The sequence below is a fragment of the Pezoporus wallicus genome, unplaced genomic scaffold, assembly GCF_028554395.1.
Source record: "Pezoporus wallicus isolate ANWC-B61680 ecotype Strahan unplaced genomic scaffold, APGP_CSIRO_Pwel_v1 contig_736, whole genome shotgun sequence".
Classification (NCBI taxonomy): domain Eukaryota; kingdom Metazoa; phylum Chordata; class Aves; order Psittaciformes; family Psittacidae; genus Pezoporus; species Pezoporus wallicus.
In genome coordinates, this window is record NW_026639744.1 from 4,372,385 (window position 1) to 4,398,422 (window position 26,038).

Genomic DNA, 26,038 nt, shown 5'->3' on the forward strand with positions numbered 1-26,038 from the left:
AGCCATGAATGTTCTAGCCACACTTAAACATTGCAGTGTCTCACTTTTATGCATTAGACATTGGAATGAAATTTGGAATCCAGTGCTGGGTACCCAGAACCCCATATACAAAGCACAAAAAAATCCCTGCATTCTGTACCTAGCTGATCTGGGCCAGCCCAGACCACAGAGAAAACAGTTCTCTCTCAGACTCCTTCCTAAGGGTCACCTGATGGTGCCTCTGTCTCCTCAGGAAACATGGCCCTAAACTTGTTGTGGGGTCTGCAATGCTAAAATTATTCATTTATTTTCCATAAAGTGTTCATTGTAGAAGAAAGGGGAACAGTGTGAGATTAATGGACAAAGTCTTGGATTCATGGCTTTCAGAGAAACACTTCCACAGCTAGGTCGCCTCGAATCTTTCCCAACCAGCAATCTTGGACTAGACCCTGAAAAGCACAACTTCCAAAGAGCAGATAGACAACAGCTTTTTCTGGACTTCCAAAGTTGTTTAGTGGCTTGGCAGCTGAGTCTTCTAAGCCGTAAGAAAGCATATGAACCCTGTCAGTATTTTCTGAGTACCACAAAGTAACAGTGAATAGGGACATCAGTGTTGCTGCTTTCCTTCAGCCTCCCTGCCTGGGAGGTTTGGGGAACAGCCCCTGGATGACTGACAGTTTTTAAGAATGCCTAATTATTAACTCTCAAATGACTTTATAAACTTGAGCAGAAACACATTTCTGAAGTGTTGGGTGAATATCTTCATGACTAGATGCTTGTATTTGGAGGTTTGTATTCTGCTTAAATCACACAATACACACTAAGGCAAAACAATGGAGCTTCCTGTTTTATCTATATAAATGAACTGACACACACATACAAGCCAAAAATAAGTAGCACAGAAAGCATTTTCTTTCTTCTAGCAAAAGTCATGCATATTTATTTGTTACTTCTCCCTTTGAAATGCAAAGACACGAATTCTTGCCTTGAAATCCCATCTGAACACACCACAATTTGTGACAAAAATTGAGGTTGATATCTTTTTCTGAATTGCACGTCACTCTTCTGCCCATCTACAACTAAGTTTAATTATGGAAATAAAAATATTTTCCTAACTACTTACTTAATTCACACTTAATCGTTTGTTGGGCTGTATTGTTAACAGTGATGGGTGGTAAGTTGTACCATTACAGGGTCAGAGAAAAACCACAAGCCTGTTAATACTCCACGCTATAACTCAAGAACAACAATAACTTGGGAAGCATAGTTGAGCATTTTAAACAATCAAGAGCATTCTAAGCCATGCAAAAGTGATGAAGTGGTGTCAGGTAGGGCACAGCATTAAACAGAAAGCAGTATTGCTTAGTGAAGGCATAAGTAAGTCTGTATTGATTTTGATGGAATAAGCAGTCCCTGAAAGTCAAAAGGTGTCGACATGACTGTCACCACACAACATTAGGCAGTTAGATAAGACTTGGAGCTTAGAATACAGAAACCTCAACTACTTAGTGCCATAACAACACTATTAAAAGTCTCTTAGACCCTTTGTTAATGATACTGAAAAAGCAGCAGGAAAAAAATAATACCTTTAAAACACCAAAAACTTAAGGTGTGTGGACCAAAGACTTCAAATGCAAAAAGGTGTTCAACAGACTTCATAAATGATGATGGTGGGGAGCAGTTAGTTTTCCCTAGAGAATGCTGAGAATAAAAAGGAGAGCAAATACCACACTGTAAACTATGTACTAGTCCAAGATCCAATGGGGTTTACAGCCGAGTGGAACAGGCAGGGTGCACAGTGCTGGCCTGTCTTGGTTGCAGCTGCAGGGAAAAGTGTTTCAAGCCCCTAAGAAGATCAGGAATCAAGTAACTTGTGAGTTTAGAAAAGTAATCGTTTGTACCACCATTATTATGGGAAAGGCACTCGGAGGAAATGTTGCTCACCAAGAGACTGGTGTGTGGGCTCCTATACCCCAAGCAGAAGTGTGATACTATGTGGAAAGTGTGTTGCTGCCCCATGTGCTAATTTCCAAACTCCTTGAGATACCAGTAGTGGAAAAAGATCCATTTTGGCATGTCTCCCTGGGCCAAAGAAGATCCTGACAGGGGTGAAGATGGTAACCAGTGTGTGAACTAAACTACTGTTAAAGGTAGGAAAGATGATGAATCATTCTGGCATTTTCCTTCTGTTTGCTTCAAGTGAGTCAATCCCAGAGACTCTGACACAATACTGAAACACAGACTTCAACCACCTAACAAGCCTTATTTATCTCTATGGAGGAAAATATTCATAGAGAACAATGCTGAACAGATAAGGGTGCTCACCTTGAGACAGACAAATTTAAAAGTAGCTTGGCATAAACTTCTTTCAGAAAGCTTCAGCAATTTCAAAGCATAGCAATGTTTCCCATCTGAAGTATTTAATCTAAAATGCAGTATTTTCTATACTATTATTTAAAAATCAAATGACCTGAAGTTGTGCCCCTTTGAAACCTTTGTTATGATGGCTAGAAGCCTTTGTTCAAAACAAAATTTAGCTGGAAAATGTTATAGATACTGAAATATCTTGAGTACTGCTCACAATTTGTGAAGCAAATTCACTGACTGAAATTACAAGACTGGACTTTCTCAGAGAAGTATGAAACATCAATGAAAATGTTTTCTTTCTTTGCACTATATAAGGATATTAACATGGCTTTTTATGCATCTGTATACTTGAAGGCTATGAATTAAATAACCTGTTTCACAGTTAAATTCACAGTACAACCATAGATGACCATGATTGAGAAACAACCTAAAACTACATCACCTACATGTAACCTGCATTATCCTGTGATCCTATGACTGTTGTTCATAAAACCTACTCACAAAAATGCACAAATGCCAAATTTTCATGTTGTAACTGGATAGAAAAGTTCTACTTAAAAATAAAAACAATCAGCATCCCCCCAAACACACTAATAAAGTCTTTTCCCATTAAATTCCTTTCAAATTTTAAAGAAACAAGCAAATATAGAAAAGACTATATAGAATACAAAAGCTTAATTCAAGTATATTGACTAATAGCTTGTTTCAAACAGGTCACTGTTGGGTGGAAAGAAATCAGGTTTTGTATGCTACTAGCTAAAATATTGTAATGTCATTTAAATTAAGTTGCACCTACATGTGGAATTAACTGAAACAAGTTCTTCAATCAGATAACCAGTTTTCTGTAGGTGCTAATAGAACTGCTCAAAAAAGCAAACCTTCATGGCAATTAGCAAGTGAATTACTTTGGGGAACAGCAGTTTTGTAATTGTAGGAAATTTTCATAGACACCATTGATGCTTTCTGATATAAACTAGTTAAAAAGTCCTCCATGAAACTGCACTAACTTGCTTTAAAATCATTCATGTCTTTAGAACAGTTTCCCATGTTACCAGGTAGCAACTTTAAATGAGTCCTTGGCCCATGAGGAGCCGTCAAATAGCAGGAAATAAGTCCAAAAGAGCTGCAAATCAAAGAAATTGTGTAAAGACATAAGGAAGCCTGGCAAATGAGTCAAACTCACTGTTTCCTGGCATGGAAAAGGCATGGAGATTTAATGGTTTGAGGTGCTCCATTTCATCTGACTGTAAAATAAAAGCCAAGAAACTTAGCCTCGACTGTGATACTGGCAAGCCCAGCCAACCCTTTTGCTTCATATACTGTCATCAGAAGCTTAAGGTGCAAGAGCAGTCCAGCCAGCTTCTCAAGTAAGCCATATTGCTGGACAAATTTTAAGAAGAAAAGTGCTCCACCACTGGCAGTATCATAACAGAAGAAGACGGCTACAGGCAGGTAGGAGATAGTGCTGAAGACACCAAACCAAGCAGCAGGAAGGAGAACACACAAAAGCTAGAAAACGTGACCATGTTTCACTGAGAGAACAATAAACACATACGCCTGCAGATACAGAACTCCAGGAAAAAAACAAACAAACAAACATATGGCATCAAGGAAGGAAAGCAGGTAATGAGACAGCAGAGGAGTGGATTTTTTTAAGTGTATGGTTTTGTTACAGGAGCAACAACAACATAACACCACCACGCAATAAGAGCATTTAGTACCAAAGGGTCAAGCGACCTGCTGCTGGTTTGCTCATCTTTCTGCTTGTCAAATGACAGCTGTACTAGTAAGAACCGTTATGCTTATTGAGAAATTATGATTGTAGTTTTATGTGAGTATTGGAAAAATCACAACTACTTTTCATTGATGTTACAACAGCTCTTTGGACTCCAATTATTTGATTTCCTTATGGGATACTAAAAAAAAAGAAAAAAGAAAAACCCCCAAATCCCACCAAAAAAAAAAACAACCTGCACCTCTAAAATAATGCTTAAAATTTGCATATTATTAAAATTGGTTTTGAGAATGCTACTGTTCTTATTTGTATTATCACACCTCTAGGAACTTCTAGCCCTATCTTCACTGGTTTAGGTAATGCATGAAGAACAAAAGCACAGTCCATTCCCCCAGCAACATGGCCACTACTGCTCCAGCCTGGCTACTGAACTGCCCACAGTCGTATCAATGACTTCTACTGCAACAGATAGTCAATCCTACATCAGCATATTTCACAGACAATACTAAGAAGCCCTCCACAGTTTATTTTTGGTGGTTTCACACTGTTAGCTTCAAAAACTACATCTCACCTTACATATATATCTCACCTTATATAGAACTATTTTATGTTAAATAGCATGCAATGATTAACTGGAACTCTATTTAAAAAAAAACAACACAACTATTATCTTCTGAGTGTTAAAATGGATCAGATGTCCAATTCAGTTCCAAGACAAAGAGAATGATTCTCTAGACGAAAGGAAGCAGAAGTATATTTTCAATAGCTTTTCTATGCCCCAGATAGCATTTAAGCAGCATTAACATAGTCTGAAACAGAACACAAGACTTCTATTTAAATCTTCAGATTTCACAGCTGGAAGTCAGGGATTAAAACAACTGAACTCACAGTTATAAAGAATAGAAATAGCTCAGAAGTAACAAAATTCAAATTTTAAGATGAATTAAAGAAGATAACAGTAACCAAAATTTTAATGGAAAAGGCACAGGCTCTGTTATAGTTACTCCATATTGCCACAGAATTATATAAAGCATCTAAAACTTCCTCAATACTTCAGAGAAAAAAAAACCAAACAAACCAAACTCTGAGTAAACACTGAGCAGGAAGTCAAGCCTTATAAGCTGAAGAAGCTAAACTAGGGAACAGAACGTGCCACAGGAATAATACATAAGATTTTCTTCTGCTGTGGTGAAGACAGGGTGAACAAAGGTCCAAATCACAGAGCTTTCACGATAGCTCCATAACAAACTGTTAGAAATTTCTCTTTCAATCTCAAACTGAATACTGCCTGCTAGAACAGCCCAGATAATGTGGATATATTATTTCAGATCTGCCCTTATACACTGTATATTTAAGGTCAGATACATTAAGACTTGTTCTCCAATTATGCTATCACTCCATGGCACAAGTCCACAGCAGAATTGCTGTGCTCCCATATACCTTGCACAATCCAACTCCAGTAAATTCTCCCTGTTGGGATTGCTGCAAACTTTCAGAAAAACTAATTTCATTGCCTCTGCTTGATAAATAAATATATATCTTTAAATAGCCCTCCACTTTTTAGTATAGAAATTGAAAGTCACAATTTTGTTATACTAAACACAAATGTGAGCAGCAGTTGTTTGCTTTGATTGCAGGGTCACTGTATGCCTGATCAATGCACACATAAAAAAAAATTAGAAATGCCTCCTGATAAAAGAGTTGTCCTTTTTTTAAGTTAAGTGACATGGGCATTTTCCCAGAGAAGCTTTGAGAGCTTAAAAATATTGAAGCTGGACAGTGCTTTCATGTATCAATTCTGATAAAAGTGCAACACATTTTACTAGATAAAGTACAAATCTATAATATAGCTGCCCACATAACTGATCTTCAGGAGAAAGTAAGAAGCAAGATAGGTTTCACAACACGGAGAAGAAATAGTAAGAAGATGCACATATCTGAATAATGCAAAACCTTGACTGCATTGGTTTTTGTGAAAGAATAACAAAAAGGCAGAAGTAGAAGTAAAGTCACTTTGTTTCAAGATCAAAGACATTACTCCAGTGATGCATAGGCTTTATCTACACAAATCTTTTTGAGTAGACTGTTGCAGATTACAGAGATATTTGGTCAAGACCCATCTACAATATGCTACCAATTAGACTCCTTCAAGTGCCTAACTACATACTGTGTAATAGCCCATTTTCTTGAACTTTCACAGGAAACTCACCCCATCTGGTCTGCCATCCGAGGCTGTAACAATCAGAATATAGCGATCAGTGCTTTCTCTGTCCAAGGGTTTTCCTAAGGCTAGTAGTCCAGAACTAGTAATAAAACAAAAACATAAAATATTATCACAACAGTTGTGAGATACCCACAAGCATTTTTGTTCCACTACTTTGTGTTATACAAATGTTTCCCTTTGAGCAAGTTAATAAGCTTTTAGGCTTTATCAGAACTGAAAGCATGCTCCATGGTAGGTAAAGGCTAATAAAAACAATGAACCACATTCTAATGCTTTCTGCTTCAGTTCTTGTATAATTTAGATTTAAAGAACAACCTAGCAATCTAGAGGATTCTACAATAGATAGGTCTACACTGAACACAGGACCCTTATTTGTTAGACACTTGCACTGCTGTAATAAATGGGAGAATCACAAGCAATCTATTAATCACAAAGGAATCGTGATACCCCTGACAAGACTGCAGCAGTAAGATCTGGGAATACAACACACATGGTCTTGAGTATAAATTTTCTCCAAGTTTCATAGGGAAAGGCTACTCACTTGCATGTTGAGTAACTTCAGGAAAAGTGCTGCAATGAGCTAACGACCTTTCAATGCAAGCACAGATAGACCACAATCCCTAATAACATATTAATATAGGCACAAATGTTTTGGAAAATAAATCAGGATATTGTGATTATTGATGCCCATTTTAACAGATATGAAAGAAGAGCTATCTGGAATCCACATATACAAAAATAAAATTTTTCCAAAATGCTGTTTGAAAATGTTGCAAATTCCCGTAACTGCTGACAAATAAAGCATTTTAGATTTTTTTTTTCTCTAGGATGATCTAATTTCCTCATGCATGTGTGCTGTAGGTGTGTGCAGCAGTACAGAGACAAGATCCCACTGTGCCACTGATCCCATACAGCGTTAAGATGACAATCCTGTCAAAGCAAGCTAGACTCTGCTTAACTAAAGTGATACTTCCCTGACAGGGCTAAAGCTCTGCATTTCATTTACAGGATTTTGGTGTCTACTGGAACCTGCTTATGTATGTAACAAACTGATATTTCTCCTATATGCCACCCAATCCATTGGCTATTTAACAAATATGCACCAACATGGATGACATTTATCCTCCTGCTGCATAGCTAAGCAGTTTCTCCCATGAAACTCCACCAAACACACAGTAATCAACTCGTAACATTTTAAGAAAAGTGTAACAGTACACGATTTTGCAGTGCACAATCCACATGAGCTGGGATCTTAGTATTACTCCATTTTTCATGGAGATTTCAGACATAAGTCCTTGTCAGTCACAGCTATATATTTTACTGGTTGACCTACATTGTATGTTCATGACCTAGAACCTAAACAACTACTTGTTCAGAAAAGGATTTTATTAAAACAACAACACAACCAAATCCAAACAGAATCATTAAAGTCCCACCTGTGAGGTTTCATTAGCTGTACTTCTCCGGAATGCTTACATGTATTCCATCTCTACCTAATGATTCTTCTTATAAATTTCAGCTTAGTTTCTGCTGTAACTTCTTACTCAGAGAAGACCTCAGCAAACTGATTCAGGCCAAAAATTTTTCAGCAAATACCAACACTTACTGGCAAGCTGTTACTGCAAGGAGTTTCTTCAAATAAATAACTACAGACATAGGTGAAACCAGTGAGTGGGAGCACAATTCTCCCCTTGGAGTGAAAGGCTGGTAGGTAAAATAGCATACAAGCTCAGTAATCAAATAAAAGAATATTTCAGGAGATGCTACATTAGATCTGCCTCGTTACACAAGTAAAACATAGGCATAAGTCATGTTTAGCTTCCTCAAAAAAGGAAAAGTTGCAACTTCATTGTACCCAAATTATTTAATTATTTTCTGGAGGTTTTTAAAAACAATGGGACACACAAATATTGTGCATAGTTTTTTAACACAGTAAATATGGAGCGGACATGTCTTGTTTCAAGCCGCAAGTGTTGTGCCAAGCTACAAAAGGGCCTTGGGACCTACCATGCTTCTTTGCATGGAATTGACTTGGCCTCCTCAGAGGATGGTTTTAACTTTAAACAGCAATTATCTCATAAGCATGTACCCAACACCAATGTTGGTTTGACTTTTGCTTACTTTTCTACAATTTTGTAGTGTGCTGCCTATTTTTCTATATATTTTTCTAAGTAATAGCTAGCTATTATATGGCTATTGTGTGAAGACTGAACTATGTACAGAGCAGTACAGGCACATGCTGAAGACTTCACATAGACTCTTGCTCTATTGCCCTGAGAGCTCCAAAGGGAAAGTGAAAGGGTAAAGCACAACGCAAGATCAAGGGACAAACCTTAGAAAGTTTGTGCTTCTTTTTAAACATAGCCACATATATAGTTATATAAATGAATGTAGCTATATATAGCCACTTATAAATGTGTTATATAAAAATATATACAATAAACATAGCTACATATCATTAAAATACATGTGCATATATACATATATATGTGATTATACATACATAAATTATAAAATTACATATTATAGGCATAATAAATTACATTCTATATATTTTTATTTACATACACATAGTAAAATACAGGTATATTTGCAATTTTAGCTATTTGCATTAGTGTTCTACCTGGACTACTAAGACTGTAATTAGACTAACAGTAAATTCTTGGCTTTGCATACATAAATGGCCCACAAGAAAGCAATGAGTTTAAAAGTGGTGGCATTTCCAGCAAGCCATCTTGTAATTTGTGTGTAACAAATTAGTAACACTGTGCACCTCATTTTTTCTTCCACTCTTATGTACTGTCTTCTGCTAAGGAATATTCGGGTGAGTGCAAGTAATATTACTGTTATATTACTAACAACCATTTAACTTTTAATCTACACTTCTTAAACTTAGAAGACGCTCAAATGGTAGTGATGCTACTGAGAAAGGCATTAACTTCCTTTGTGGGCTGTAGAACGGTCAGATGTACTATTAACTGTCAAAATTGCTAAATTATGGTCTGTATTTTAACAATTCTCTTACTTCCAGGTGTTTCTGCAAATCAATTAGCTACCATAATAGATCATATATATTTTTCAGCATTTGTCCAAGACACTGCAACAAAATATGAACAGAAGAATTTTTTAGGAAAGGAACAGTGAATAAAACGCTTAAAACTTACGTGGTAAAGTACTAAATATCTAAGTGGAGCTAAGAATAAAAAATTGACAGCAACTGACAACAAATACTGTGTTAATGACACTGACCTTTAGCTGCATATATCCATTTAAATTTCTCCACCAGTTTTGCACTAACATACCACCTTTTTTATCTCCTCCTTCCTACCACTTGAATAACTGCAATCTACAGTCTCCATTTCAATAGATGAACATCATTTATAAAAACTTCCAGGATTCCAATGTATTCACATTCATTTAATACCCCAACTTTTAATCATCACTGTCCCTAGGGAACATAAGGAGGTACTGATTTACTACAGCTTATGCTCACTTTGCATTGCCAAAGAGGAAGGAACAAAAGGATCCAGCAATCCTCAGACTCAAGATGAGAGATCTAGTAGGTAGATGTAACACTGGTAATATTCAGTACTCATGCTGCCAGTTAGGGAATTACACAGGAATTAACTGATGTGCTCTAGGATACAAGAAAATAATCCAGATGAGAAAAAGAAAGAGACAGAATCATGTTCATGGTCTCTGTCTTGGCTTTAAAGTGTTTAAAATGTATAAACGTAACACTGAGATAAATTCCAGCAGCCTTAATATGCCACTCACATTGACTATATGCTTTGTTTAATATTAATCCTACTTTAATCTCCTATCAAGGCTTTTCAGCATCTAGAAAAAATGTGTAAAAGGCTGAAGAAAATTTTTCATGAACAATTTCCAAGGAGAGAGGTGCAAGGAGGGCAGGAAGGAGAGAATCACAGAATCAACTAGCTTGGAAAAGACCTTTAAGATCATCGAGTCCAACCATTACCCCAGGATGCCAAGACCACCACTAAACCTTATCACTGAGGGCCTCATCTATGTAGTTTTTGAACACTTAAAAACACTTTTCAGAGAACACTTCAAAGAGCTCTTCTTTTTATCAAGAGGCAACAGACCAAAAAGACAAACACACGCCTAAGTTTGTGTTGAAATCCTCAATGCACAGTGGTGCTCAGATGCATGTAGGGGGGATGTGAGGCTGGGGGATGTCAGGCTGCCCATGATGGGCCACAGAGGCTCAGCAGGATGGAGAAGGACTCCCAGGCTCCCCGGACAGTCCCTGGGAGGTGAAACCTGCAACTGCTTCAACACTACCCAACAACATAGGGGTATGCTGTACCTGAAGCCTTCAGAGAGCAAACTGGACATTTCTTAGTTATTTTCAGACTGAATTCACAGCTGTGAATTCACATGCCACCTTTAACAGCTTGATTTCTGGCTACTGCCACACTGTTTACACCCAAGGCTGGACAATACAGGTGCTGCCTAGGATCTAACTTCTAGAATTCCTTTACCTCACGGGTTTGGCAGGCGAGAAGTTGGCTTGAATTTGTACACATTTTTTAAGTCTTTCTCTGGTATGGAGAACTATCAGGATTTTTATGCTGCAGTGTTAACAGTATTGTGATAAGCATGAACAACCCAAAACAACTACCCACAAAGTGATCCCCCCCACTTCACAGCACCTCTCGTGTACCCAGGCATGCTTCTTATTATTCAAGTTCTAAAGTCACAGAGTGGGTCAGACCAAGTTTCTTTATGTTTCTATGGGAAGGATTGCTAACATCACTTGTACAAACCGTACAAACCATACAAACCAGCTATGAATCCTAGCGCTCCCTTTGAGCTGATAAGCAAAGCATACCTTCCCTGATTTGCACTGAAAACTCCAGCCCTAAGCAATGAATAAACCCAGCACCCTAACGTGATTTCTTGCTTTTGCCATCTCAGCAGAATAGTCTCCTCTCTAAGCTTTCCCTTTCATTGCCTGACAAGTCTTTATTGTTAGAGGGCCCAGCAATATTGGTGGACAACAGCATCAGCATCTCTTGGGATGTTCAAGGCTTTTTTCACATTGTTTCATAAGCTATTTGATTCTCTGTATATGGGAGATTAGTGAGTAATGTAGAACTTATTCAGAAAATATGGACCTGTTTTAGTACAATCGCTTCCTCACACCAAATTTGAACAATTTTTTACAATTACACCTGCACAATGAACAAATAAGCTCCAGATTATTTTTGTCCCATCATCTACCACAGGAAGTCAGTTTAGCACCCTCCCTTCCTCCTGCAAAGATAAAAGATACTTTGGCATGTAAATAATAGCTGCTTGGGTAAAATAAAGAAGGGAGTGGTGGGACAGGCAGAGACCTACCTCATGCTTATCATTTCATAACATAACCTTTCTTTCTAACTCTATTTAAGTCGGCATTCAATTTAAGAAAAACAGGCTTTACAGCAGAATACTTTCCACTGTAGACTAAAACACTTGAAGGAAAGAAATTAAAAAAAGAAAGCAAAAGCTGTCCCTGACGTTAGTCAAGAGCTGACAAGTATAAAGTTATTAATTAATCTCTGGTCACTATTTTGAATAGAATGTTTCCACCTCAGTGATCTTTACCTACAAAAGTGTTTAAAATAAACAGTCCCCTGTGAAAACCTCCAGAGTACAATATCATTTACAGAGCTCTCATTAACATCTAAGAGCCAATCTACGGAACAGCTGAATAGATCTGATTACAAGTCTTTCTTTAGCTCTCAACCCACATTTTCACTTGACTGAAAAGTTACAAGTCTATTTTCTAAAGGTTTTTCCACTTACCTTTGAGAGAGATTAAAAACTTGTTGAGGATCTCCGTTCTGAATAAGGTATCTTATAGGGTCACCCTCTCTATCAAAAGCCTTTAGGAAAAAAGAGGATAAAATTAAGTCAGTTACAAAGCCTTCTTTTCTTTCCTTCAATTCATAAACTGGAAAATTAACTCCTGAAGTTCTCTTAAAGTTTTCTACAGGGACGACAAGAATCTGTTTGTAAGGCAACAGTGGGAATTACAGATGGGCTACTTAAGATAAAGCTGTAGCACATCAGAATTCCTATGATACATAGAAACAACAATATCCTGAATATAGACTTTCAAATTACTGCTAAAAATAAACACAGAACACCAAAAGTATGAAATTCAGGCTTCACAGAATTACTTATATTTTTCTGTGTCTACAGACTGAATAGACTGAACTTTTTGTTTCTTTTGTTCCTATTATTCATTTCCATTTCTTTTCTTATTAGTTTATTACAATCCCAGTACTTTTACTGATGCTCCATTGAGCAGTTTAGACATTGCAGCGCTCACCCTCCATAATAATTTGTTTCGGGGGGGAGGAAGGGGATGAAGATTAGGATGAGATGTTTGAGAAAGACTATTAAAAGCATCAAAGAAAGTGTATTCCACCTACTAGATGACAGAAAAGCTTTTCAGAAGCTGAGTAAACTACTTTTGAAGTTATGCTTCAGCTAACCTATTTATAAAAATGGCCATAAATATACCACATCATTGTTACTTTTTTCATCAAGTATACACACACCTTTTCCCCAAAAAGACTATCAGGAATTTTCCTGAGAAAATATTGTCTCTTGAACTGTCTCACAGTTACAACAATTTAGCATTCCAAATCCAAAGTGATTAAGCACATTACCACAGGAAACCCAGTACATAAAGGGGGCCTACAAGAAACCTGGAGAGGCACCCTTTGCAAGGGTGTGTTGGGATAAAACAAGGGGGAATAGCTTTAAACTGAAAGAGGGTAGATTTAGATTAGATATAAAGAAGAAATCCTTCAATATGAGGGTGGTGAGACACTGGAACAGGCTGCCCAGATAAGCTGTGGCTGCTCCATCCTTGGAAGTGTTCAAGTCCAGTCTGGGCAGAGCTTTGAGCAACCTGGTCTAGTGGAAGGTGTCCCTGTGCAAGGCAAGGGAAATGGAACTAGACAATCTTTCAGGTTCCTTCCAATCCCTAACCATTCTGTGACTCTAAGAATCTACGATTCTGTGACAAACAATAAAGAAATGACTAAAATAATTGCAAGAAGGCCAACCAACAAGTTCACAGAAAGATAGATAGGATTTACCAGGAGACAGAAAAAAAAAAGAGTATTTTTGTGTTTCTCATCTTTCAACAACGATCCTTTTCCTTATCTATTTTTTCAAGCATTTGCTGTACACCATAGTCAAAGCTGTGTATCTTTGTGACCATCTAAAGAGCAGTTCTTTAGAAAAAAAACCTAAACAAACCCAAAAAACCAAAAACAAACTCTCACACACACATTAAGAACAGAAGCACAAACTATTCCAGCATGCAGGCAGAACAGAGGATCTATTAAGAAACCAGCTTGCCTTAACCAAAGGAAGCACATAGAAAATAGTGGCTAAGGCAGATGAAGGGGGCCAGTCTAAAGAAAAAGCAAGAATAACTATATGAGGACAAAGTCAGAAAAAGTCAAGGCAAAACTGAACACAGAAACAGAAAAGCATACAAAGGATAACAAAGAAATGTTTAAATTACAGAGGAAAGCTCAAGAGAGTGGCACTTTGTCACAATATAAAAGCAGAAAGTTTGATGTAGAGGTCAATGAGCTAACAATTCTTGCATTTCAGCTTCAATCAAGCAGCAAACAAAATTGTGTGGCAACAAAGGGGTAAAATCTCAGATGAGAACTGGGAAAAAATAAAGCAGAGAATAGGTACATAACTAGAGCATCTTTAAATCATCTGCTGAAATTAAAGCCTGATGAAATTCATCCTAGTGTATAAAAACATGGGCTGAAGCAATCTCAAAGCCATTAACAGTTTTCTTTGAAAACTCACAGAGGACAAACTTGCTGAAGGGCAAACACCAGGTACATCTTTCACAGAGGAATGAGACAGGAAATCACAGACCAGACAGGTAAAGCCCAATTCCCAGAAAAGCACAAATAATCAAATTATGTGTAAGTACCCGCAATGACAATATGGAGATGGATAACACAAAGCTAAATTTCTCAAAACAAAGTATGTTGAAGCAATCTAATCTCATTTTACAGAAGACAACAGGTCTTGTATATAGGGAAAAAGATGTGGATGTATTAATGAGTCTAAGCCATAGCAAGGCTTTTCGCACTATCTTATGTAACATTTCCATTAAAAAAGTTCAGACAACATGGTCTCCAAATAGATAACAGGCTTAATCAAGAATAAAGTTGATCATAAAAATTAAGGTCAGACAGCAGTGGGCAACATTTAGTATTGACAAAATTCTAAAAGGTTGTGCATATTTCTGCCAATACTGATCAATATTTTCATTAACAACATTAGTGATAGAATAGGAAATTTGTTTATTAAATCCATGAATGGCACCAAATGACAGGAGGTGCCAGCACATTAGAGGTTATGAGCAAAATTCAGATAGTCTTATGCTAATGATATTAATGGTTAGGAGCTGACTTTAAAATAAAATAAAATAAAATAAAATAAAATAAAATAAAATAAAATAAAATAAAATAAAAACCTGAAAAAGTGCTAGCCAAGAATACAAAATTATACAAATACTAGATACAGAAAATCGGACTAGCTGTCATCTCTGTGAACTATCATAGATTTTAGTTCATCAGAATCACATTGTTGCTTCTATATTTAGTGGTCCTTTGTATTAATTTTACCTTACTTGAAGGTCATCCTGTCCTCACTTCATATTTCATGGTATCTCAGGGGTTTACTTATGGTCTGCATTCATTCATAATAAGTCAGGAGACTTTCAGAAAGACAGAAGGTAAAAGACTGGTTCTAGTTAATTTTCTTTTCCTCTTTATGTCCAAAGAAAATGTACCTTTCAATAAACACACTTAAAAAAAATCACAAGGGAAAGTTTATCATTGTTTAAAAAAACTAAAATAAATCTGTTTCTTTTAAAATGAAAGAAGAGAAAGTTATTATGTGCATAGGAAAAACACTGAAGATTGTACATGAGGAAAAAGCAATCTATAACTACTGTTTTCCTGATCAATTGCATAGTGACTTCATAAACTGTACACTGATTTTATGTTGCCTCCTTGTTCAGCACATAACTGGACCACGATAATGATCCTATTTGTTTTGCAGACTCCCAGAAAAAATCACTATTTACATATTTTAATTAATAATGGCTGGCAGAACATGAAGCATAAACTCCTCCCAGGCATGCAATAAACTCCGAGGGTTATTTACAAATTAGTACTGTGGAGATCATTTAATATTGCATTCCTTAATCTCAAATGTTGTTAATTAAAACACCAGTCACAATCAACTGGGTACATCATAAAATAAATAATGGTGTAAGAAAAAATATAACCTTCCATCATCTCTATGAAATATTTTAATGGAAAAGAAAAATGTAAATTTTATTTTTAGAACATGTATTTTAAAGTCTTATTAGGCAAATTAGGCAAATTTAAAACAGCTGCATTTGCATTGACACTGGTGTTTTGAAGATATTCAGATTTGTCGACTCAGGAATATTTAAAATAAGTTGCTCACTCTCTCCCAGTGTTTGTAATCCTTATGCTGTACACAACACTAACAAAATATTATGAAGGGTCATAAAAGCATAACCTCTTAACCCTATGCATCAACAAAAACCTCAATACCTTAATTTCAAAACACTTGATGTATTGATAAGACTACTAATGAAAGAAAAAGTCAGTGTGAAAGTTTACACATGAAAACACTTGTTAAATATTTTAGGAACCTATGGAATACCTATGGAACACAAGCAATACCTTAAGCTATTGTTAAAATTCCTCAAAAAAAAAAACCAATATGACTAATTGCTAAGTTTCTGTTTGCCTGGAAAAGACAGCACAAGAGTTCATAAGATTAAAATACTCAGTTTCTGATTTTTTAAAATGTTCCTTATTACACAGAGAATAAAAAAAAGGTGAAAACCAAAATCTACTCCACACAAAGTTCTTTAATACAGATGGATGTTTTAATTCAGAATGAGGCAGATGAACTTGCACAATAAAGACAATGCATCCATATTTCTGGTTCAGGACCACCAGCCCTACAAGAGGTATAGTCTTTGCCAGTTCCCTGAGATGAAGCCATGCATCTTTGTGATTTAACAATTAAGTATTTTTCATAAACAGAAATTGTCTACCTAAATTCAATCATTCATAGCATATTGGTAATACAAGATAAGTTTATATTGCAATAACAATAAGTAAAAGATAACATTTTCTACGCATTTCCAAAGCTCTTAAAACTAACTGATGCATCTCACTCTTTCCCAAACAAAGTAAATTGTCATTTCTGGGGATCTGGGGCATATAGCAAGAGAACATGTACTACTGCATCGTTAAAATGCTTACTAGTGACCGGGCTACAAGGATAGTAGCTGTTATGACCATTTTGCATCACCCCTGCCCTGCCTGGCATGAGCAGTCTTTTCCAGATTTATTCAGCATAACTTACCAAGGATCATTTGAAAAGGAAGACAAAATCTGGGTAAAATGCTTGGGGTTTAGCAAAACCTTAAAGCACACAGATTATTTCAACAATGGGGTTCACTTTCTAACAACATCTAAATTTCATAAAATCCCTAAATACTAAAACCTGCTAATAGTTTTTGTGCCTCCAAAGATCACTTAGGCTTTCAGCCATAGATTCCACGCCTGTCAAGTAAACACAAGTGTTTCTGCTTCTCAGCAAGCTCCTGGCTTGCATTACTCTTTGGGGTTTCTAAAACAAGCATCTCCCCTCCAGCGAGGAAAAGGTTTCTGAACAGCATGGCTCCAATTCTGAACTCATTGCAGGCATTAAAGACATAACAAAAGTTAATTTTCAGCACTGAGTTAAATGAGTCATCCTCCCTCAGCACAGGTGACTGTACCAGTTTAACCATCCATAATAATCTTAATCTTCCATCATCAAACAATTTTAATAGAAATTTACCCATTCACCTGCATCAGTGACTCAATTAGAGTTCCTTTATTTCACATACTTTGGTTTAAATTATTTTTTTTTCTGTGCATTTACTGAATACGCAAAACACAGAGCCATATGCTTCAGCTGCTCTAAACTAACCTAAATTCCACCAAGTTCAACATGTTTCGATAGAGCTACATTGACTTAAGGCAGATAAGACTTTGCTCTGTATGGTTTCTGTTTAGCTCAGGTATCTCAAGTCAGGCATTTCCAGTCTTCCCCCTTTGAATGGCTTTGTGTGAAGTTTGAATAACTATGTTTACAGGAACCATGCTCAGGAGAGCATGCTGTACTGAGTTTGTTTTAGACTTGAGGCCATAACTATTTGACAATAATCCCTCTCCTGATCAATCTGATCCCTCTCCCCAAACATCTAAAGAGTTGTAATTTATCTACCTATTTTGCACAGCTGGCTTTCCAGGCATGTGGACAGAATGCAATGCAGCAAAAGCTTCGGAAACAGTAACTAAGCTAGCAGAAAGCTGGTAAGTTAATCATGCAACAGCCCGCAGAGAAGCAAGTGGGCCTGCAAACTATGTCAGTGCAGCATTATTTAAAAAGCAATACTGGACTAATGTGCTTTCACTGCTTCCACTAGCAGAGCTATATTGTGTGATCAGCTGTACAGGGACCTTTGCTTTTTGTTAGCCTGTTAACAGCAGTTGTTACATACACCAAGGGGAGTAAATATCTTCAGATGCTTTTCAAATACAACAGGCTAAAGAAGGCTGAATGCCAAGAGCCTTGTTGAAATTCCATGTGAATTAGGTATGGGACGTTCTAAGCTCCTCTGGTTTGCTGGCAAATGTACATATAGAGATTTTAACATATGAAATCACAGGGCTTTCAAGTTTTAACCATTCATGGAATATATTTTCTTATGTACTTCAGTCCCATATGCAGCCTACAGTACCTTTCCAGGCACACTTAACACAAAAAAAGAACACACACAAATATCCAAGCAAACACTTTTCCTATATGATCCATGTAAAAGAGGCTATTTATTACAGCTAAATAATTTTCAATACTTAGAAACTGTCCTTTCCCCATGTATGCAAGGACTGGCTTCTGGCATTGGTACAAACAGAAGGAATGTGGTAAAGGCTTACAGGGAAACATCTCTACCTGCAGGTTTAACAAAATGGCTCCAGTTCTCATGGCCTCACTGACTTCAAGGCTGTACATCAGCTGGGGAAAGCGGGGAGGGCTCTGGTTGTTAGGTGGAAGGACCTCAATGTAAACAGTAGTAATAGAGCTCCTGAAATGTAAGAATTAAAAAAAATAAAAAAAAAAATCAAAGTCAGTCGAAATCAATAAGTCAACAAACACAAGGCAAACAACAATGTATTTATGTATTTTATCCACTGTGCGTTCTCTGGCTCTAGCAATCTCCCCTTGCTCCTTTAAAAGCTTTAGAATGTATTTTTCATTCTGCATCAAAAATAAAGCAGGTTGCCACGTTAACAGAAGAAAAGCTAAATGATTACTTTAAAAGTAGCCTTAGCGTTCTTTAAAAAAACCCAAAGCAGCAAGATTTCAGTGCACACTCCACATACAAAAAAGATTCATAATCCCCCTGGTAATATTGTGTCCTCTAGAAGAGCGTGACAAATTCTGAGATGGTAACTCTGCCTGCCATGCACAATAGCCACCCCTGGGGGACCCCTGCTATTGTTCAGTTTGCTACCTTTCTTTGAAAGAGAAGGAACAGAAAATATTGATGAAAAAAATAATGCTGGGAGAAGACACAACTCTTTAATAGGCTACACCAATACTGAGGTTCACACAAATAAAATCTAACCCACTTCAATCTAGTGAGTCATGGCAGTACAGGAAACTATGAGAAAACCTGGCAAACCCTTCAACTCCACTGAACCCCTAACCCTGCAAGCAGCATTCCAGTTTGCAAGTTGAAGTCTCTTCAGCAAACACTGACACTCTGTACACACCCTGCGAAGACTATGCTGTCGACATGCTTGCTATTCAGTTGCTCCAAACAGAGAAAGGGAGACAAGTCTCCCTGAAGTTGAAAACCATTAAAAATCTAGCTTAAAGGGACCTTTATCTTGCATCTTTGCTCATTTATCCCATCTGCCTTCTCTCCTGTATGTTAAACAGTACCCCTGCCCCAAAACAAAATCCCGAGGAGAGCAAGTATAACACAGGCACAGATTGCCCTTTGACAGAACTGGTAAACCTCAGGCTTTAGGGCTTCAGGAAAGACACCGCTTCAAGAACAAAGGGATTTGTCCCAAATTCTGTCCCCCCCCTTTTTTTTTTAGGGGGTGGAGGTGTGGGTAGGGGAAGAGTGTAAAGGAGGGGAGGGAAGAGAGAAAAGAAAAACATGAACACACAATGAGATGCTTCTTGCACGGCTAGCAAACAGCGCATTTTTAGAGGTTCCTCCCAGAAATTACCAGATATCTTCTGTGGTAAATGACAGAATTAATTATTACCAAAATGACACATCACTGATGGATATTTTTAATTAGCTGTACAGGATTCTGACCAAGCACGGTCATCACTGTGTTACAAATGCTTCCCATTGCCCTTTGCCAGCGGGTTTTATAGCTCCATCCCACTGATTAGAGCTGTGCAGGCCATCACTTCCACAACACCATGACAGACAGCTGTGTTTTAGGGGCTGTGTCATGCAGTGTGCTGACCGTAAAGAACCATTGACATCCCCGTCCAGAAAGACAATTCCCACCCATACGTAACTGCTGCAGAAGTAGCTGCTTCCCTAGGGCCACATCCACACATGCAGCCCACAAGGCAGGGATTAAACTCAGCCTGGGACACTCCATCGCTAACAGCTCAGCCACACATTTTGGCCAGGTTGGACACACACTGAATGTTGCTTTGCTGCTGCCTGCTTTGAACAGGAGACAGACGCATTTATCTATTGTACTGCATGGCGTACCAAGGGGTTTCTGTGAGAAGAAGCTGGGGCTCCCCAGGGTGGCCATGGCTGGTTTCAGCCATTTTAACAGGCCATGGGCCAGGTACAGCCCAGCCTCACAGCCCCGGTAGTAGTGACTCTGGGGGAAAAGATTTAAGAAAGGGAAAACACACCAAATGGGAGGAAAAAAAAAGTGTGAGAAACAGCCCTGTGAGCACCAAGGAGGAGAAGAGGAGGCACTCCAGGCAGCAGAGAAGAGACTCCCTTGCAGCCCATGGGGACACCTCAGTGGGCCAGGGAAAGATGTGGGGAGGAAGGAGCAGCAGAGGGCCTGTATGAACTGACTGTAACCACCACTGACTGTGCTTCTCAGAGGTAGAGCAGTTGGGAATGAACAAATGAGGCTGGGAAAAAAAAGGAGAGTTTGTGGAAGTTGCTGCTTTAGTTTTTATTTCTCAACATCTCACCCGCTGATTGGCAAAAAGTTAAATTAATTTTCCTGAATTCAAGTTGGTTTTGCCTGTGATGATAACTGGTAAAATGACCTCCCTGTCTTTATCTCAACCCACAAACTTTCTCACTTTATTTTCTCCCCATCCTATTGAGGAGGAAAAGTGAGAGAGCAGCTGGCCAAGGTCAACCAACCACTTAGAGATTAACAATATATACAAGTTGACTCTAACGAGCCTTAAACGTTGAACTGCTACACCCTGGCTACCAGCTAGTTGAGGGCATGGAAGAGATACTGTGGAAGCTACCCTTGCCACAGCCAAGTGTTTTTGGAGCAAGTGCAGGATTCTCATTCATCTACAAATATAGGAGATGAGGATCTTACTGCTTGGAACTTACATAATAGCCAGGTCCTTATTTGATTTAATCAAACTTCAAACAAATGTATAATTCGCACTGAAATGCATTAGTGAATGACTGAGCCTTCCTATCTATCATATCCTTGGGCATTTAAGAAGCTGAATTTGCAGTTTATTGACTCAGTGAATATAAACAAAACCAGTGTAATCAGGGGAAGACAATTACAACTAAAGCCGATCATTCTGTGTAAATTACCTCCTTATGAACTACAGCCAGTTACCTGTCTTCTTCTCTGTTTTAAAATAGTCCTTCATATTCCACTAATCTTAATGATGTTCCACACTTACATCCTCGGAGTAAACAAAATACCATCATCAAATGCTCAACAACAGACACAATAAATTAACAGACAAAATATCACTTAAGCACTGGTGCTGCATATTTTCGTGGGATAGCTGCTGTGTATGATATACACATCCAAATAGTTGCAGTTTAGTGTGCATTTTTCTTCCACTGATAAGTATTTAATAAAATATATTGTTATATACCACTTTTTTCCTGATCCTGCTATATCTTAATAATACCCAAGCTGATTTATTGTTTACCAAGGTCTAAAACAAAAAGAAAAAGGTTTCTGTTCACCACAAGAGTAAGAAATTTTTTTACCAAATCTTTAAGATGAGATCACAAAGTAAAGCACTAGTAATCTGCAAACTAAAAGCACTATAATATTAAATGGCTACTTTTTCATTTCCAACCCATTTTTGATTAGCACTTTGCAATTTTAGCCCAATCATTTTGTGTGTGTTATATACAGCCCATTTAGGTGGCTGGCAAAATCTACTTCGGCATGGGAAAGGAAAGGAGAAGAGCTAACCCTTTCTACGGCTGCAGTTGGTGTTTTAACGGTGCAGGGACAGGTTAATACCCTGAGAACAGAACAGAGCTCAGGAATTAAGCAGTGCTCACAACCTCCTATAAGCATGGAAATACGGTTTTATTCTACACCAGCTAAATGGTAATGCAAGGAACACATGGTCAACAAGCCACTGAGATTGCATTCATGTCTCTCCTTTAACTCTGTGTGATTTCCACATACAACTATATTATTTAATGTATAACGAATATATTTATATACATGTAGACTAATATATCTTTGGACAAACGATATCTCTATATGCAACTCAAAAAGAAAGCATACTTTTCCACTATGCGGAATAATAATTTCATAATTGGGTAGTTTCTAGATTGGACTTCATCTAGCAGATGACTGTTGTCACTGACATGCTTCCATTGTATAGAAATCTGAGGTCAACGGTGAAAAGGTTTAGGTCTGAAATGAAATGGATTTGAGAACTATTCTCACTTATTTCAAGAACAGAAACTGATAATCACTATACGCTTAACTACACCTTCAGTTCTAAAAAAAATAGACTTAAATATACTTAAGGTACTTAAGTGTATTTAAATGTACCTTAATAACTGAAATTAATGGTGCTTGCTACATATAGAAACTTTAAGAATACTCAAAAAAAAATCTTGCCTTGTGCACAGTCAACAGCCAAGAATTTAATGAGTCATACCATGCAAAAAAACTACACAGAATGCATTGCGATTTAAATTTGTGCATACAAAGGCTAGAGAGCTACATTTCCTAGCCAGGTTTCGTAGTCTGGTCTTGCTTCATGCATAATCAAGGTGATAAATTCAAATCCAGTCAGTTAACACATTGTCTACAGTTAGCCTGATATGTCTTGCATCAGAACACAAATTTGGGAAAAAAATCCTTAATATTTCAAATTACATCCAAATACTTATTTTACAAGGCATACACCTTCCTGCCTGCTCAGATACATAATGGCTGGCTAGACCAAGGCCATTCCCAGAAGTCTCAAATACTGGTTACTGCCTCCAGGAAGGTGAATCACCTAACATAATGTGACAACTTTGCATTAGAAGCAGCAAGAATTTCATATAACCCCAACTGCAAGATACTAACCACCTCACAGCCAAAAGGAAGGCACTAAGGAGAAAAAAAACAACAGTTTTAAGGATTTCAGAGCTGTAGCTCACATGATCTCTTCCTGATTTTTCTCTGTGTAAAATGACAAGAGCCTGCTTCAAGCACCTCCAGCTGATTTCTGGTTTTCCAGCCTTACAGACTAAGAAGGCAGCAAAAACTTTTTATCCAAATATTCCTTACCAGCTACTAAATCTGGTTGTCCACATTCTTGCTCCACAGCACCTTGCTGAAGTGTCAGTGTCCTTCCCACCTCTTTCCTCCCTGCTTTTTTAACCTTCACAAACAAAGAACAGCTCTGGGCCCCAAATACAGGCCAGCCTGAACCCAGAGCCATTCGCCCAAGCTATGGGAATACTGCATAGATCAAGTGTTTTTTTGAACACATATTGAAAGCTATGAAGCAAATTACTTGGAATCCTATAAAAAGGGAGACAAGCAGAAATGACAAGAGAGGAGAGCTTTTCCACTTTTGAAGACTGCTGCAGTAAAGACATTTTCAGATGAGGAAGTACATGCTCCCAACATACATCATCAGAAGCATGTATTTTTAGACAGTATAAAGATTTCTCAAACATAAAAGGAGCTGATAGCAATCAAAGCTGTATTGTAGGGGCTACTGCTGCTGGGGCCACACTGCTGGATTCTGAAGCTCTCTGAAGTAGCATTATTGATTTTTGTCCTCCACTTTAAAACTATGATAGTACTATACAAAAGCAAGTACATAATAATCCACAATCCTCTCCTCAGCACTATTAACAGACTACTATCAACTACCCTAAGAGAAGGCTTATCAAGAAAGCAAGCAAGAGGGGAAGGAGAAATAAATTCAGCCAGAAGACTATGTTCTCCAGTATTAGTTTTGTGAAACATCTAACAATCTGAATACTTCAGTTATTGGAAAACATAATTATAAAATATGAACACAACAGTATGAGCTGCTTTATTGGAGACATGATAGAAGCAGCAGGTCCTGAAAGAAAAGATGCATTTGTGTTATTCCCCATTTGAAGAAAAGATAAAAGATTGTTCGAGATTTAAGTGCTGGAAACTACTGCCATCCTCTTTGGGCAATGAGGTTGTCACATTATCAATACCAGCCCAAGAAAATGAGAGCTGCTTTTACGCACACAACCCTCATCCCACCTTTACATTTATGCACAATTGCCATATGCAGAAAACAAACTCAAAAGAAGGAGATAAGTGGGACTCAATGCCTTTATCTTTTTTGAACACAAGAGCATCCTATTCCAACCATACTAAATGTGCAGGCTGCTCTTCCTTATCAGGTGGTAGTGAACAGAAATAATTCTGCTGATGGGAATTTAAGTCTTAGTGGGGGCGCTGCTCACTACTGGGACAGCTTGCCAAGTATGTCCACAGCATGCCAAGTCTGGATGACGTTGCACACCCCATAGCTGGAGAGAAGGTCTCCTGCTCAGCCCCAGACTGTTTGGGATCCTTTCTGCATCACAGCAAGCTCCATTCTGAACAAAAAGCATCTCCCTTCTCACTTGCTTTCTTCCTTACATCCCTTCACTTCAATTTCTTTTAACAAATGGGCATGCACAATGACAGCAGAACATGTCAACTTAAAACACCCAGACCATTACAAGTAAATTAAACAATGAAAACTGCATACCGTAAGGAAAATATAAATAAGGAACAAAAAGTGAAAGACTTCTAATATGAAATTTTTCCAAAATGTGATCCTTATACCAAACACAACATACTGAATTATGATTCAGTGCAGATTTATAGACATAAGTGTGTGCCACACTTCTTACGTGCTGCTAAGCACTGATTAAAACATTAGTTTCATTATAAGATGAATTACCTTCTCTGTGCAGGAGGAGCACTATCAGATGCTTTTACAGTGAGAGCATAGGATTGCCCCACTGACAATACAACTCCTGGAGCAATGGTGATAAGGCCTGTTCGGTCATTGATGACGAAGTCTCCCTTATCCCCAGCCAAAATTTCATATACTATTTGTCCATTGGGTCCCTCGTCTGCATCTACAGCGGTGAGCTGCAATTAAAAACCAGAATGTCAGCATGCATGGTCCAGTGTTGTAGTTTAATAGGTTTTTGTAAGGCAACCCAGTAGGGGTAGGGGAAATAGAGGGGAAACTTGAACACCTGTTACATGCAGTAATTTCTAACTACTGTATGACAAGGATACAATTTAAATAAAAGATAATAGGTTTAAAAACATCATGAAGCAGAGAAAAACTGCTTACCTAAAATTGCAAGCAAATTATTTTAAGAAAGATATGAATTATGAAAGCTAAGTAAGACCAAACTTATTCTCTGTGGACTTAAACTTATAAGACTTCCTATAAAGGGGGAAGAGGGAGAGGGAAGAAGATAGTTATTGTGTTGAAAGTATAACAAGAGGATTGTATTTAAATATTGAAAGTTCTCACTTTCTCTCTACAATCTTCAAACTGTCAGTCTTGTTTCTGCAGGAAATTCTAACATCTAGGGCTTATATTACAAGCCCCCAGTGTGGAGGACTGGAGAACAATGTCTGTATCACTCATCTGTGTATGTACCATAAAGGAAGCCACGTGGAAGGGAAATAGCAGCTTTCTCATATGAATACACACCTAGGAAACACAACCATGCACATGACAAACGTGCAAGGTTCTTTTGACATGGGAACATGACACTGCCTACCTGAAAGGCTGTGCTTGTGGAATCTCTACACAGTCTATCTACCAGGACTGTGACTATTCTTGCTTATACTGTTTCTTTTATATGTGTATAATTTTGATTCTAAGCATGAGAAAAATTTAAGGCCTAATATTTTAGACCCATATTACAATGATAAATATAATGAAATGAGTGGGTTCTTATTCTGCCCTGGGAAAGGCAATGGGTTTATCCCACTTCTGTAGGGTGCCATGCTAAAATAAATATTTACACATACAGACAGAAAATATGGCTCAGTGATCATATTTGTTTGCTTTTAGCCAACTGCCAAGTAGCAATGACTCCGACTGAT

The 26,038-nt window shown here is 37.7% G+C and overlaps 1 protein-coding gene across 1 annotated transcript in view; it reads right to left on the minus strand.

Annotated features, from left to right (window-relative positions):
- Nucleotides 1-26,038, minus strand: part of PCDH15 (protocadherin related 15) — a 360,972-nt gene that overhangs the window by 153,148 nt on the left and 181,786 nt on the right. The window contains 4 exon segments of the mRNA XM_057415611.1: nt 6,291-6,384; nt 12,123-12,202; nt 18,423-18,555; nt 24,867-25,060. Of these exon segments, the coding sequence (XP_057271594.1) occupies nt 6,291-6,384; nt 12,123-12,202; nt 18,423-18,555; nt 24,867-25,060 (501 nt within the window).